Raw genomic sequence first — 14,974 nt, 5'->3', positions numbered from 1 at the left:
CCGTAATTTTCTATGACAGAATGGATCACCCAGCCACTGTACATGTTTATTTTTCAGCAAAAATTACACTGTTTGTAAGATGTGATCAGACTGGGCTCTCAGCCTCAGGCAGCCACGTCCTGCACAGAGGAATTCTGTCACTTCTGTGAGAACAAAAACTACATTTAAAGAAAATCTAGTGCTCTCTGGTGTCCACGTGTTGTTGCCTTTGAAGCCAGTACTAAGTTTCTGTTTGTCACACATGCAGGGACACCTCAGCAGCACCCAGAGCCGGTGTGCATGGGCAGTGACAACTGACCTCCAGGAGAAAGGAGAAGCCATCTCTCTACTTCAACAGACGTGAGAGCCTGACACTGACCCCTGGTGCAGTACCAGTAGCTTATTAAACAGTATTTAATAATGAAGTTAATAGTGTTTAATCAGTAAGAACCAGGCCACAAAATGCTTTAAAGTGACATTTTTTCCAGTAGCCATGATCACGGATGTGTTCCCTCTATCAAAATATCCTTTGTCCTATTGAATAATCAAGCTTTGCTTCATCATTTTCCAGAGAAGGAGATCAAGGCTTTCCACCAGCACCCCCGGCTCCCCCACAGCAATCCAGCTCCACATGAAAAGGCAGCCCACTGTTCTCAGAGTCCTTGGGGTTTGGGGAACGGCCAGGAATTCAACACAGCCTGATGCACCCCGTTTAGGCAATGGGCAGCTATGTGCACAGGGAAAGGAGCAGGAGAGGGGGTCATGATCCCTTTATGGATATAGCTGGAAATTACTGATGCATAGCTTACGGGTCAAGGCCAGGAATAAAAGATTCTTCTTGACTTAAAGCTACCTGTCAGCTGTCCCAGAGCCTGTCAGGCAGGGGGAGAACAAGGGCTTTGTGTAAGGGCTTTCCAGAACGAGAGCAGGTCATTACTTCTAGCACTGACAACCAAAATGCTGTTTGAGCTACGGTGTGCGAAAAAAATACTGCTTAGTTGATACATACGGCTGGAAAGTGGGGAATGTTTGTAAATGGCTTCAAAATACTTAAAGTGGTCACAGAACAGCTGCTTTACATCAGTAGCAGGATGATGCTATGAACTATCACATTTTAAAATCAGTTAAGGCATCTGCTCCAGGTTCGGGGCCTAGCAGGGAGATGTGACAATCATCAAAAAAATAAAAAAAAAGGCAGGTTGACTTCATTGGTCATCGCAACTATCAAACTTACCGGTTTCCCAAACTCCAATTCCGAAAAGAATTTATACCAAGGTTCATTCTTTAAATCTATCTCTTCTGGGCTTATATCCCGAGTCTAAAGGAGTTGGTGATAGGGGAATGGAAGAAAGAGAAGGATAACATTATGCAAAGAATACACGGAAAGGGACTGTTAGAGATGCAGATGCCATGGTTTCCATTCTAAAATGTAGATATTTAGCTTTATAATTTGGAATTTCTATAGCACCTCTCTCACAAAGGCCACGAACTGCTTTGCAAACATCAGTTAAGCCTAATGGCATCATTGTGAGCAACATGAATATGAATGAATTGCATTTTACAGATCAGGAGACCCACACAGAGAGGGATTATGCAGCTTGCCCAGAGTCACAAGGAGACTCAATGGAAGAGCTGGGAGTCAAGCAGTCCCGCAGTCCTACTGTCAGCAACTTCCATCAAGTCCAAAGCTGCTCGTACTTAAAAACTAAAATTTTAATCTTCATTTGGTTAAAAGAAGAGGGGTTCAGTGAGACCTGAAACAAATACTGCATCTTTAACAGCACATGAATATGTGAGAAACCCTGTTCTATACACTGCAAACAGAGTGAAAGGTGTTTTCTAAATCAAAGGAGACACAAGTCAGAGAGAGTACATCCCTGAAAGATCTCTGAAGGGATGGACAGAGAGACAATATTACTTGTTTCTTCACAAATAAATGTTAGAGAATCGGACAAAACTACAACAAAGGAAAAATCAGACAGGACAGAAAACAGTACAGTTGAAAAGGAAATTCCCTTTTGTTCGTACAATCTGCTTCAATGAAACAAAACCTGTTGAAATAGTTGTAGCCAGTTAAAAACACTACTGGTGAGAGAAAAGAGTCAAATCCACTGCCGAGGGCTATGAGGTGTCACACTCCAAAAGACGAGCAGCTAACTCTTGCATTTCAGCGTACCTAGTCTTAGACATGATGGATCCCAGTGCATTAAAAATATAAATACAGTATGTCTGACATGCCAGTGTAATCCCATGCGCTCCATCACAACAGGTGATGAGCCACACACACGCACAGAGGGATAACAAAGCATCCTGATGAAAATCGTCCTGTGAGGGGGTGACAGAGGTGGGGGGAGTTTCCAATGGTGCTGGGCTTTGCTAGTTGTCCCAGACTCTGCCACAGCCATTACACATCACAGAAAAAGCTCTGGGACAAGAGCTCAGGGCTGATGCTGAAAGAGGGGCAACGCTTCAATCTGAAAGATAAATGGTTACACTGCGTTTGATTTCCGATGGCCTGGAGAAACGTTTGACTATTTCTTAAAGGCAGAATAGAAGCAATGCCTCTGGTTTTTTCTTTGCTGTACTCCAAGTAATAGTACTCATCTTGTTATATAACTGCCTTTACATTAACAAAAAAGTCCACTGGTGTCAGCGGGAGGCTCTTCATTGTTCTGGAACGTTTTTGGATCGGGATTCTGACAGTCACAGCTCTGGGCGTGATTACCAGGAGATATCCACAAATCTCTGGCAGCCTCCTTGAAAGATCTCATTGCTAACCACCGTATTTAATGAGGCTGATAGAGATCATGAAGCCACTATTTCAAGACCTTCTTTCTTCTGTAATGTACAGCTTGAAACTAAAGCTCAAAAAATAACATTGGAAGTAACACAGCTATTGCAGTCTTCTTGCCTTTGATGAGCTCTGTACAATATTTCTCAATTACGCCGATGATGGTCCTGCTTGTGGCTTTTAGACTTTGAGTCAACAGCTCAATGAAGTACCTGATGAAGTCTGAACACGTGAACAGTGCCACTGGTGATGATGGACCCTTCGCAGAGGCTTAAGTACACAGGTGAAGCAGGCCTTTTGCCACAAGGCTTAATCTTGGTTGTTTACAGCAAGACAAAATTGCCACTTCAGTTAACAGAAATCTTGCTCCAGGATGGACTGCAGGAATGGGGTTGTCCTACCGTGTCCAAACTGCTCCTCAGTGGCACTTCTCTAACGGGTTGAGCCAACGGCCAGTCGTAGCGAGGGAGAGTCATCTACCACCCATTTCTATAGGCACTAGGATCACACTGCTGTCAGCAGCAACTTCCTTAAAGTCAATGAAGGGACAAGGGTGTGAAAAGAAGTTGGTTGCAGGATCTTCAAAAAGTGATGGACCTTGATTGCACTTGGAAGGAAAAAAGAAAAGCCACCAAAATACTAAGGAGAAACATCAGGTCCCAGATCAGACTCGATTCTTACATTTCTATCGATTTCAATTGCTGTTCGCTCTTGCATAAAATCCTTGGCAGGTTTTTCAGGAGCGTTCCTTTACCTGTTCTATGTTCTATGCATGGATCAATGCCTGAGCTGTTAAGGCACAAAGCCCAGTTTACATTTGGAATCTGACATGCAGTTAGTGCTTCTGATTGAATCCTTCAAATTAATGCCTACATAGAACAATTCTGTCTTTACGTACCATCTGGTGATTCACTAGTAACCTCATTCAGTATTTTCTCACACTTGGAGTGTCACACTTGTACCACTAAAGGACACCTTAAGTGAGCTGTGGTGATTTACGCAGGACCAGCTGACGAGATGAGCACCACCTCTCTGCCTTGCCTTCGGAATGAGACTTGCATGTCCCCTAGCTGTCACAACACACAGCGTTACTAATTCAACCTGAAATCAGTAACAACTCACTTAATACTCCAGGTTACACACCAGCACAGCTGGGGAGCCAGCTCACCTTCAGTTCTGCTCCCCCCTGCTGAGATCCAGCTCAGCAAGAAAGCAGCCCAGGGGAGATGGCCACGTCCTAATGCACCTCAGAGGCATTCCCTGGGGCACATTACAGGCCCTTGAAAAAGTGTTTGGTGTTTAAAGCATCAGAAGAACATAGAAAATGAAGCATCCTGCTTGTTGCAGAATGCCTTCAACCATCCTGCATCAACTAATGCTGTGCCCTAGAAAAAGTACAGCTGAGAAAACAGCTGCTGAACAGGTCACAGTGTCAAACACGGATTAAAAACTAGGGTTAGTGATCCATACTTAACACAGAAAACAACACGTCCAAAAGGAAAGAAGCCTCTCAATCCCCCTGGGTCTTGCTTTATAGAGAACAAAAATGTTAGGAAGTTATGCAAAAAAGTTTTCAAAACAAAATATACAAGAAATACATCACATGAGCACTGCAACGTAAGCATAGGGAATCCCATCTGAATGGAACTGGACAGGCACTTGGGGAGTATTTTACAACCACAGGATAAAGCCACAAAATAGGATAAAACAAACATTACCATCTTTTCATTGTTCAGAACTGAGGACTTTCCTGGCTGATAGTCATAAATGCTCCTGGGCTCCGCACGGTACTTTCTGGTATCCACCTTCTTGTCTGGAGGCTCCCAGTCAGTCCTGAGGAAAGAAAGTTCAATTAACCCAAACCGCTACCGTTTCCGCGGAGACAAGCACTTCCTTCTGACAGGCGCCTTTCCCTGCTAATCGTGGTTTAATCAGGGTACTTTTTTTAATCTGGGAAGGGAGCCTGCTGCAAGAGGAACAGTTCAGATAGGCCTCTGGGCATGTATTTCTTTATCTATAGGAGGCAGAGTCTGATACAGCTCAGCTGCTCAAAACACTGGGGGGTTCTTCCAAGTATGTTCCATAAAATTCCAGATTTCCGTACCTTTCCTAAGTGGAAATACTTAGTAATGGGCTTCAACTAAGCTCACAAACATGAAAACGTCCAAACTTCAAGCAGAACTCAGACTAGATTGCTTTTACTAAACTTCTTTATCTCAGCCCCATCACTGATTACCCAATTAGTACCGCCCTGGGTTCTGGGGGCACTCGGGGGTCCAAGAAGGGGTCTTTTCTAGATACATGAATGAATTTGCTCAGGCTGGTATATCTACAGATGGCTAAAAGCAGCCCATTGACCACCCAAACCACTATAATTTTGTGCTGTGTCCACACTGGCACAGTTCAGACAACAGTAGTCACAAAACATTCAGGGTCCATATCCTATGACATCCAGCTAATCTGAAAAGTAATACACTCAAACACCTCATGCAGAATACCAATGCCCTGAGAAAAGCCCATAAATCATCCATTTAAGCCGGTAAACTAATTCTGGTCCTGCTTTTGATATGTTCCCTTTGATGGGCAACGTTGTATGTGGATTCATCTCACCTAGCGTTCACCAAACAAAAGCGAGGCACCTAACCAAGGACTGCTGCTCCAGGCTTCCTCCCACTTACCCTACTGACCTGGCTTGGGGCAGGAACAACTCACTGAGTTGCCCAAACTCTCTCCACTGGTTTAGGAGAAACAATTAATTTATTTTTACATTTTTTTTAAAGGCAAGATAACAGCCAAAATGACTGGCCTACAAACGCTACAAATTTCAACAAGGGTGATCTTTTCTGTCTAGAATAAACTTGACTGCTTAAGATTCCAGACCCAGGAAACTTCTCCCTGGTGAAACACTGTTTTGTCATTAGATAATAGGAAGCATTGATTATTGTAATCCTTTTAGTTGCAAGTTTTCTCAGAGGGCCAATGTACTATGCCTTCAATTCCTGCGTAAGGAAGATGTGTTCTACCCGCAGCCTTTGTCACCTGATGCAGTGGCCTGAGATGCTCGCTGAATTAGAAATCTCAAATTACGGTATTTCTCAGTTCAGGCAGCAAGTGAAAAACATTAAGAGCATGTGGAAGTTCGTGAGGAAAGAAGGAGCAGTTTAAGAGCTGGGAGAATTCAGCAAGACATAAAATACTCATCGCTTTCTCTGCTTTCACTTCATTTGGTAAATGCTTTCATTACTGGTACAGAGGGGTTAAAATACATGGCAATAAACACAGCAAGAAACCAGGAGGGAAGTCATCTTGAAAGATCAGAACTGACAACACTAAGTAGAACCCACTTCCAATAAAGTTCCCGCAGGTGGGACTCCTCCAAGATGGAAAAAGCAATAAAACTTTTACCAAGGCACAATATAAATCCACATTTTGCTTTTCCAAAATTACTGCTATTTGCTTGTGTTCTGAAGTGCTTTGACAGTGTCACACTGAGCCAAGAGTTTCCACTGTGTCTCTGTGGTAGGCACTGAAGAGGCATGGCACCCAGGGGAACATTCCTCACCCAGGCAGAACACCAGGCAACACACTGTGGGATGCCCGGTGAAAAAAGACACAAAATGGGAGACTGGATGATGATAAGCACGGTTTGGTGGTGGCCTTGGCAGTGCTGGATTAACAGTTGGACGTGATGATCTCAAAGGTCTTTTCCAACCTAAATGATTCTATGAATAAAGGAGTTCACTGCTGCCGAGTAAAAGAACCAGAGTCAAAACTACACCTGCACTTCTCCCAAAATGTTTAAGTGGCATTCTGGATCTAAAGCTTCCACCTTTGTCCCCTCCCCATTCACAGCTTTCAGAGATTCTTCCACTACTGATCCAAATACATCTTGGTTCAGGTCACCTTTCTGGGCTGGATTTCAGTGATGAAGTACGGTTTGGCAGTGGCAAGGTGGCAGACCTCTTCACAACCTTCTCCGAATCAATGCTGTCCGTCTCACTCTTGGAACGGGGAACTGAAAGCTGGGTTCTGCCTGCAGGGTGAGTCAAATATAGGTATATTGGTGAACTGGAAAGGAGGCAAATAAATACACGCTTTACATGCCCTTTCTGTTTGACAGATGACACAAGAAATGTGAATTACTTACTGTCCTCAGAATAGGAATAACGAGGAGAGTATGAATCAGAATCTTCATCTGAAAGACAAAAGCATTTTGCAAGTGAGCTGAAAAAGCCCCAAAGAAGCCACATCAGAGACCCTTCTCATTTCTTCTACTAACACACTGGCCACAATTTGAGTGATGTGCCCAATACTTACCACAGGGAGAGGAACCTAAAAAAGAAAATTCCAATGAGGTTTAAATTACATTTACATAGAATTCCTAGATTAGATATAAATATTAATGTACTCCTCACAGTAATACCTTTCTCCAGGCTCTCAAAGCATTTTAGAAAACAATCACTTTTTATCACAAAACTTCTCTACAGCGAGAGTTATTAGATCCACTTTGTCAAAAGCTGAAGGATAAACAGAGGATCTAAAAGCTGCAGTACATGCCTAAAACAGCTCATTAGGTGCTAGGCACAGTAATAGAGCTGCAAAGTCCTGATCCCAGTCACACACGATAATCACTGGGACATATCCACTGTATTAACTTGCACACGAAGCTGAAGTACGTTCACTGACTCAGATTATCTTTCCAGCGCAGATAACATGCCTGGCATGGGACACACATGTCTACTTGCACCAAGAGGCTGTCCTTGTTCTGAAGAGCTTACTTTTTGAATAGGAAAGATATGTCCATAGAATGCAAGAAGGATATTCAGGAAGCTCTAAGAGAGCTGGCACTGACACCAGCATAACCAAGTGGTGCAGTCTGGACCCCGGTTGAACAACCTCCTCCCTTTGATAGTGAAAGCATGGCACTGCAGAGGATGTGGTACTGTAGTGCTCAAGGCAGACGTGCCCCCAAAGAAGGTGGGAGGGTGGCAGCATTACCACCCCCCAGCTCTACAGGTGATGGCCGGAGAGACTTTGACCTGATCAAAACCTAGCGGTATCTTTCCACCACCTTCAGCAGGCTTTGGAATGAATCCTCAGTGAATTGCAGGCAGTAGCAGGGGGAGTTGGGATCGGACCTGTGAAGGGGACCCACAGGCCCATCACCTTTCACTGCCGAGCAGGGTTCACACTTGTAGGGATGTGAATCTGAGACATCTACAGGACTTCCAAGGCAAAAGGCAGGAAAGTACAATGCAGTGACTGCAAAGAGAACTGCCAGCAAAGGTGTTACTGGCACCTCCATGAAGAAACCACTAGAAGTGACAGAGATAAAAAGACAGAAAAACAAAACAGATGAGGCTGGAATAAGCCAGATAAGAAAAGTACATACTAAAAAAACCACATTATGTCAATTTAGTGATGCCGATCCACAGATCGAAACAATTTCCAGATCTTCTCTCAAGGAGGACATCAATCAGCTGATACAGTCACCCTCATCTGCTGGATAAAAGCGGCTGGCTAACACAGCTGACTTGAAATGGCTCTCAAGCCTTGATCAAGCCTTCCAGGAAGGCTCAACCAGTTTTAACTTTTAGCCTCTCTGCCGAGTTCTTCTTGGTGAATGAATGAGAAGGTTTCAGTCCCAAAAAGCTGGTTACTGACTCGGGTGCGCTTATCATAGCCTTCAGGTTAAAAAAATAGCAACAGTCAATTTCAGGCCAATTCCCATACTTCAAACCTAAATGACAGAAAATAAGTATCTATTTATTTACTGTTATTACACTGAATTGTTGGCAAATTGACGGGCATTCCTCTATAAAAGTTTGGTTTATTCAGATAGAAAAATACTTGGTAAATCGTAAAACTCTTGGTCCCTACAAACACAGATGAACAAGTGTCTAAAATTATCTTCATGGCCATTCACCTCTCTCAGTCTTATTTAGTGCTGGTCATTGATGAAAAAAATTATTCACTTACTTCAAGAGAAAGATCAATATTCATTATAGCTCATCATTCAGATAGGAAAAACATACAATAAAAAAACCCACTTCAGGTAAGTGCTATTTTCCAATTGCTATATATTCTAATAGCTACACTCATATGGAGAACAGGCATGTGTTGTCTCTTCAAGTATCTTATGAAGAAAAGCATCTATATTTCTGCCCTTTTTACAGCAAGGAATGCGGAAACACAGAAATCTGGAAGGACTTGATAAAGATTAATGAGTAAATCAGAGATGAGCATTCAAACCAGACCTCCTGGTGCTCACAGCTGCATTCTGCCTGGGAGAGCCCCCTTAACGGAGCAGGGTATCTCCAGTCTCTGATTTCAAAATCTGATTCCTGTAGTGAGAAGAGGCTGTTCCTCTGTAGTTCCTAGAGGATCTGCAGGGTTTTTTTCATGGGTTGGCCATATTCTCTGCGTTTCTAGAGACTCTAAAGGTATTTTAGAGGGAAGCCCAAATCTTGATGCTTCTCGGAGATCCTATGCATCAATCCAAAGTAAAAACTCCGACACTGGTTGTATGAAATTAAGCTTCAGCCCACCTTGGGATAAACATTTTACCATTGAGTATAAAACCTTGAAATGTTTTCTAAATGTGAAACATGCACTCCAACCCACCTACATCACCAAATATTCTGGATTCCTTATCAAGGAAAGAATCCAAGTAAATATTAGAGAAACATTTCCCAACGTATTGAGGATAAAAAGAGTCTTTGGTCCAATAACATTTCAACTACCTAAACCAGCAAATTACTTTCATATACATGTTTCTAAGTGCATAGGGGACATTTACGGGAAAACAGACTCTTAAATCTGTTATTGTCATTGGTTTTGCAAACAATGTTAGTTCAGACAAGAGGAAAATGGATTTTCAAACTTCATTACAAACAAGAAAATTGAATCTCTGTAGAACTCCTTTATCAATCACTTATAATTACTGAGACTCTTTGTTTCTCTCCCATCGATACCCACATACCATTCTGCCAGTAGAAAACAATTTACTCTGCATTATGATTTGTAAGACAGGACCCTTCACCTACAAGTTTCTCCAAGAAATGAGTCAATCTCTCAGACACCCGTATGGCACTAGCCCACATGCATTTTAACAGTGAAATGCACCTTGCATCTCCTAGTGGGTTCTGAGCACCTCAGCTAGAACCCATATTGTATGCTTTCTTCTTATGCACTACCCACCAGGCATTCAATGTAAACACTGAATGAAATGGTTAATTAATAGTCTCACCAGGGTTGGCTTGAGGCACTGGCTAAGTAGGCAAGTTCCTAAATTGCAGGATCTAAAGTGACACCAAAGCACCAAGTCAACAAGGCTGTCACCACCAACAAATTCCCAGTCAGGAAACGTCTGTATGTCCGATGTGCACAGTGGATTCCATGTTTCTCGTGTATCGGTGTTTTCATGCATATGCACACAGTTACACGATTATCACTGCAATAGCTGCTATTTCACCATTCCTGAAACACGACTGAAAAGGATTCTGGTTTGTACATGGAAGTTCAAAGGAATCTGCTGAGTACACGAAGAGGATAATGTGAAGACAATGTTATTTTAAGTTGTCAGATGTGCTGATGAGCCTGTCAAACTCTGTCCTTGCCTAGATATGCCAAGTGCACCTAAGGCCAGCCCTGAACCTTTGTTACTGAGTTATATTTATTTTAAAAGATTACATTTGAGGGACTGATCCAAAACCCACTGAAGCAGGCATCCTTTTTACCAACAGACTTTAGTGGCATTTTGGGTCTGGCCCCAATACTGTGTTAATAGTCAAAACCAGAAGTAAATAATTAAAGAAACTAATTGATCTGAAAGGGGCTGGAAGAAATCTCAGTTAAACCACATCTTTATGTGTAAGTCAGCATTCTAGGCATGTTAAATAGTCACTGCACGCACATGGCTAAATACAACTGATAAGCGCATAAAACCAAGCAAACCCCAAGTCCGTAGCGTTAGTTAAATACTAGTTACAAAGCCAGAGGAGCACCGCAAAGCCAAAAAGGCATCATACAGTCCAGGCAATGCTTAGAGTGCAGCAAATCATTATGAGGCAGCAAAATGCTCAGCAACTAGAAAAAACTCCAGGAAGAAAATAAATGGGTAAGGCAGCATTTGTGCAGAAAAATATATACGGTCCTTTATTATTACCTTCAGATATAGGACTAGGAGTAGACGCAGGAAACTGGTATGTAGGAGAATAAGGATTGTCTTCTGCAGCAGAGAAAAGCAGTGGATTTTGAGACTATCCACAGTGAAGTGGAGGTTCTGCTTCATCCCCCAATTTCCTATCACCATATGATTTTATCGCCTACTTTAATAATACTACAGTAAATGGCATCATACTTTAAAAAAAGATTAATGGATTAGCAAATATTTAGTTATTTTATGCATCACACAAGAAGATAAACTGGGCATAACTGAATTTCCAGCCAGTGTAACATATGGGTAAGGAAATCTAGAACCTGGATCTAGTTACTATTAGGGTGCTATAGTACAGTTAACTCAAAGCACAAGACAACAGATACTCTGACTAAACTTCTGGTACCTTCAGTTTTTTGCTGGATTTCAGGAAGTTCAGGAAATATGTAGGTAGGGCAATAAGGGTTTTCTTCAGGAGTGTCTAAGGAGAGGAACATGATTGGCAAAAAAGATCAGAGAGGACAGATTTAAAGGGGAAGGAGGGCGAGACAAGAACCCATACAAGCTGACTGTAGAACAGCCCTTCTGCTGATGTTCTAGCACGACACAAGGTTGGTGCCTCTGCTCGTTGCTGCCTGGCGTGTCTGCGGGACAGCCTGCAAGCCCAGGGGACCAAACTAATTCTCCTCCTTCTGAAGCACTTGCTCTGGCTGAGCTGAAGAACCTCTGTTACGAGCACTGGGATTAGGAAACAGCTCAACTCCTTCTCATCCCATCCAACACAAGACAGCATCTATGTGCGCATAAAGCTCATCACGACAGCACCTGCAGCGGCAAAGACAGCTCCAGCTGTGCATGCTCTGTGTTTTATTATTAAGCGCAGTTCTGAATCGCATCTGCCTGCACATCAGGCTCTTTAGAGGGTTCAGTTTGCGAATGCTACTGCAGACATTTCTCTCCCAGAAGAAGGAACGTGAGCGTATCAGCAGCCAGGCACAGAAGTGCCCTGAAGCAGGAGATCCCCTGGGTGCACCATTACGTTTTCAAGTGCTCATCACAATTTCAGGTTTTGAAAGGAGAAAATCTGAGGTTTTGAAAAAGCAGAGTTCAGATTCTGAACCCAAAAATCAATGGGAACCTCTGCACTAGTCTTGGCAAGCTTTAAATCAAGCTTTGTTATGTTTCAGAGCATAAAAAGCCTTGTGCATGGAGCAGTTTCAGTGATAACCTGCTGCCCTTTAACGGGGCAGGGGGGCTTAGCTGCTGAAACGAGTTCAGGGATCTGTTTTCTCTAAGAATGGAATTATTAGCAGCTTTCTGATCTTAAATAGTACTCCTGATTTCATGAGGGCACTGCAGTTCACCTTCCAGAACAACCCAGGCCCTTCTTTGGACTTCACTGTTCTCTCACCTTTGACGTCAGAGATTTCAAATAGATGGGTGGAGTTCTGTGGTGCAGAGTAAATACTAGTTAACATAAACCACTTATTAACATCTAGTACAATTCTTCACATGAATGAAATAAAAATATCATTAAAGTGGCCTTTTAAAGTAAATAAAAACCATTTGTCTTACAGTACCTCTATTTAGCTTGTGAATCTGTTTGAACATCGTCTTGTACCAGTCCTTCGATCTGTCTGTATTCTATTGGAAAAATAAATATACACATAAATAATCACAATTGTTAATTCCATCAGCCTTTCAAAGTTCTTGTGAATCTTCTAGTAATGAAAAAGGTTTACACTCTGCTATGTGAGGGCTATATGAAATGAATACTTTGAAATATGAGTGATTTTGCTCAGATATATAATCTCATGCATAATGAAACTACAGGCTTCACTCTAGTTATTACTAATGTGCAAGCTTTGAGGGGTAGGTTGCAACCTGTGCAGGACTGTAGATTGTATGGAAGGTTCTGTGTATTAATCTGATTTGACATCTAAAAGTAGACACCTTGTCTATTTCAGTCATACATCCTGATTTCCTAAGTATTCAATGGACAGTTAAGAAACATTTAGCATTCAAGTCACTCCAGACACTAGTTGTAAGAACAAGTTAATAATGCTTTTTATTATGATTTCCCCTCCCTCAACATGGAATGAACTTAAACATGTTGTATAAAAGAGATATCTGCCTTTGAGGTGGCTAAAATGAGACAAAACTCTCCCTTAGCTGCTAGCTGTGAATGAAACAGAAGAGTAGAAAACAATATTCTCAAATACGATGAAGATTATATATACATTTTTAATTTCCCCCCCCTGAGGCAGCTGAAACAGGTTGTTGATAGCAAATGGAAACATTAATAACAAAATACATTGGATTTCAACATGTTATATTTATATATATATGTATAAATAATATATAAAATACATTGGAATTCTAGCTTTCCTTAAACCTCTGCCATCTCTGGAGCTTTAGTGAATTCCCTGAGCATTAAGGTAGGCAGCATCTGGCTCAGGTTTTGTGCATCAACCACACGCTCAGTGTTGTCTTACCCTCAGCGGAATGCCAATGTCATCGACGGAGGTATCAGCCATGTGCTGAGGGCTCCTGATGATGCTTCTCTTCTCCTCCATTGCCTTCCTCTCACTTGGCACTGCCTCCTGAACCGGCTTGTCCCGTATGAGCGCTGAATCAACTTTATCAGAAACTACTCTGTCTGGCGCTGAATCTGGAAATGACAATGGGGGATTCTTATCCCATCCCAGCATTTCACCACATCGCCCTATTCCACTCTTTTAAGGCAAAACTCCTAGCAAGTAGTTGATGAGACAGACTGTGTCACTGCTAGCTGCGGTTAGCACCTGGACTGAAGGGAATCTACCGAGAGGTTGTTTGATGCCAGCCAAAGCAGGCGGGCAGCTCTCAGGGAGCTACCTTCACACACATCAGGACAGTCTCGGCTGTCATATAAGACAATGGAAAATATCATTTCAAGGACTGTTTGGGGGTTCGGTTTCTGTGTCTTTTTGACTAATTCATGACCCTGCAATTTCATTCTTCATCAAAAAGCATAAATGATATGGTCTCCTAGACACCTTTTTCTGCTAAAAATTTCAACCTAACGGAGCATCCTATGGGGCATCACTTTTTAACAGCCTACGCTCGCATGCCTGACGATGCCACTCATTACAGTCAGTATATGATGCTTCCGATTCATCTCTGTGCCCTATCCAGAGTTTGTAAACAACAAATTCCACTGATGTTTAAGCATACGTATGTCTCCTCTTGCACATGAGTCTGCATGAAGCAATTAAAAACAAGTAATTGCTCCAGACTGCCTTGCTTCTGCCTAGAATTCCTTGATGCTGCATGACTGACACCCACACGTAGCAGCAGGCACCATCAGCAGCCAAGGAGTCGAGGGAGCTTGTGTTGCTCTGAAGCTCTACCATGCTCTGGAGAGCTGCAGCGCAGCAACCCTTAGGCTCTGCTGAGGACTTTCTCGGTCTGGATTTTCTGGAGAGGAAACATCTGTGATTTTACAGTCTGCCTCATCAAGACTTTGCCAAGTCCTATCCTTTTTATGTCACTGCATGCACTGAAAAAAGAGAGAGAGAGAGATGTTTATTCACATGCACATCACCATACTGCCCAAAGCGATTAAATGTGCAGAGAACCAAGAGGGGCAGTTAGCAGAGGAAAGGCTCATGCGTAACAAACCATTGGTCTGTTGGTACCTTGAGCAAACACAATTCTGCCCTGCAAAACTCAGTACGTGAATGATTTGCATTTGAGTGGTTGGTTTGAAATTACCATCAAACTTTAAGTCTTCCTCCTCTAAGAAAAAAAATGAAATCATGTTCATAAATGTTCAAAATGGGGCAAAGCACCTATCAAATCCTTGTTTAGCATTTGCACCCTATTTCTGCTCCATGTGGATGTGTGTGCACTGTCTTTTGGTCCTTTCGTGTCCCTGGCATACAGGGCTCTCCGTTTCATAGGAAGTATTTGGTCCATTTCTGTTCCTAAACTCCTCACTAAGCCTCCAGGAACAGAGCACGGAAAGAGCAACTGAAACTAGAGCACTCTTCCATGACCTTGAA

The 14,974-nt window shown here is 42.5% G+C and overlaps 1 protein-coding gene across 5 annotated transcripts in view; it reads right to left on the bottom strand.

Moving 5' to 3' along the window:
• The window catches only part of SORBS1 (sorbin and SH3 domain containing 1), an 87,252-nt gene that overhangs the window by 33,563 nt on the left and 38,715 nt on the right, over positions 1-14,974 (bottom strand). For all 5 annotated transcript variants that reach the window (XM_080401161.1, XM_080401163.1, XM_080401162.1 and 2 more), the window contains 8 exons: positions 13,424-13,599; positions 12,509-12,572; positions 11,335-11,409; positions 10,938-11,000; positions 6,918-6,965; positions 6,674-6,803; positions 4,489-4,603; positions 1,214-1,297 (listed from right to left, as the gene is read on the bottom strand). In XM_080401161.1, the coding sequence (XP_080257287.1) occupies positions 1,214-1,297; positions 4,489-4,603; positions 6,674-6,803; positions 6,918-6,965; positions 10,938-11,000; positions 11,335-11,409; positions 12,509-12,572; positions 13,424-13,599 (755 nt within the window). The remainder of the gene's footprint in view (positions 1-1,213; positions 1,298-4,488; positions 4,604-6,673; positions 6,804-6,917; positions 6,966-10,937; positions 11,001-11,334; positions 11,410-12,508; positions 12,573-13,423; positions 13,600-14,974) is intronic.

This window comes from Falco punctatus, assembly GCF_963210335.1.
Source record: "Falco punctatus genome assembly, chromosome: 9".
In the NCBI taxonomy this organism is placed as follows: Eukaryota; Metazoa; Chordata; class Aves; order Falconiformes; family Falconidae; genus Falco; species Falco punctatus.
This window is presented reverse-complemented; position numbering and strand designations above follow the sequence as displayed.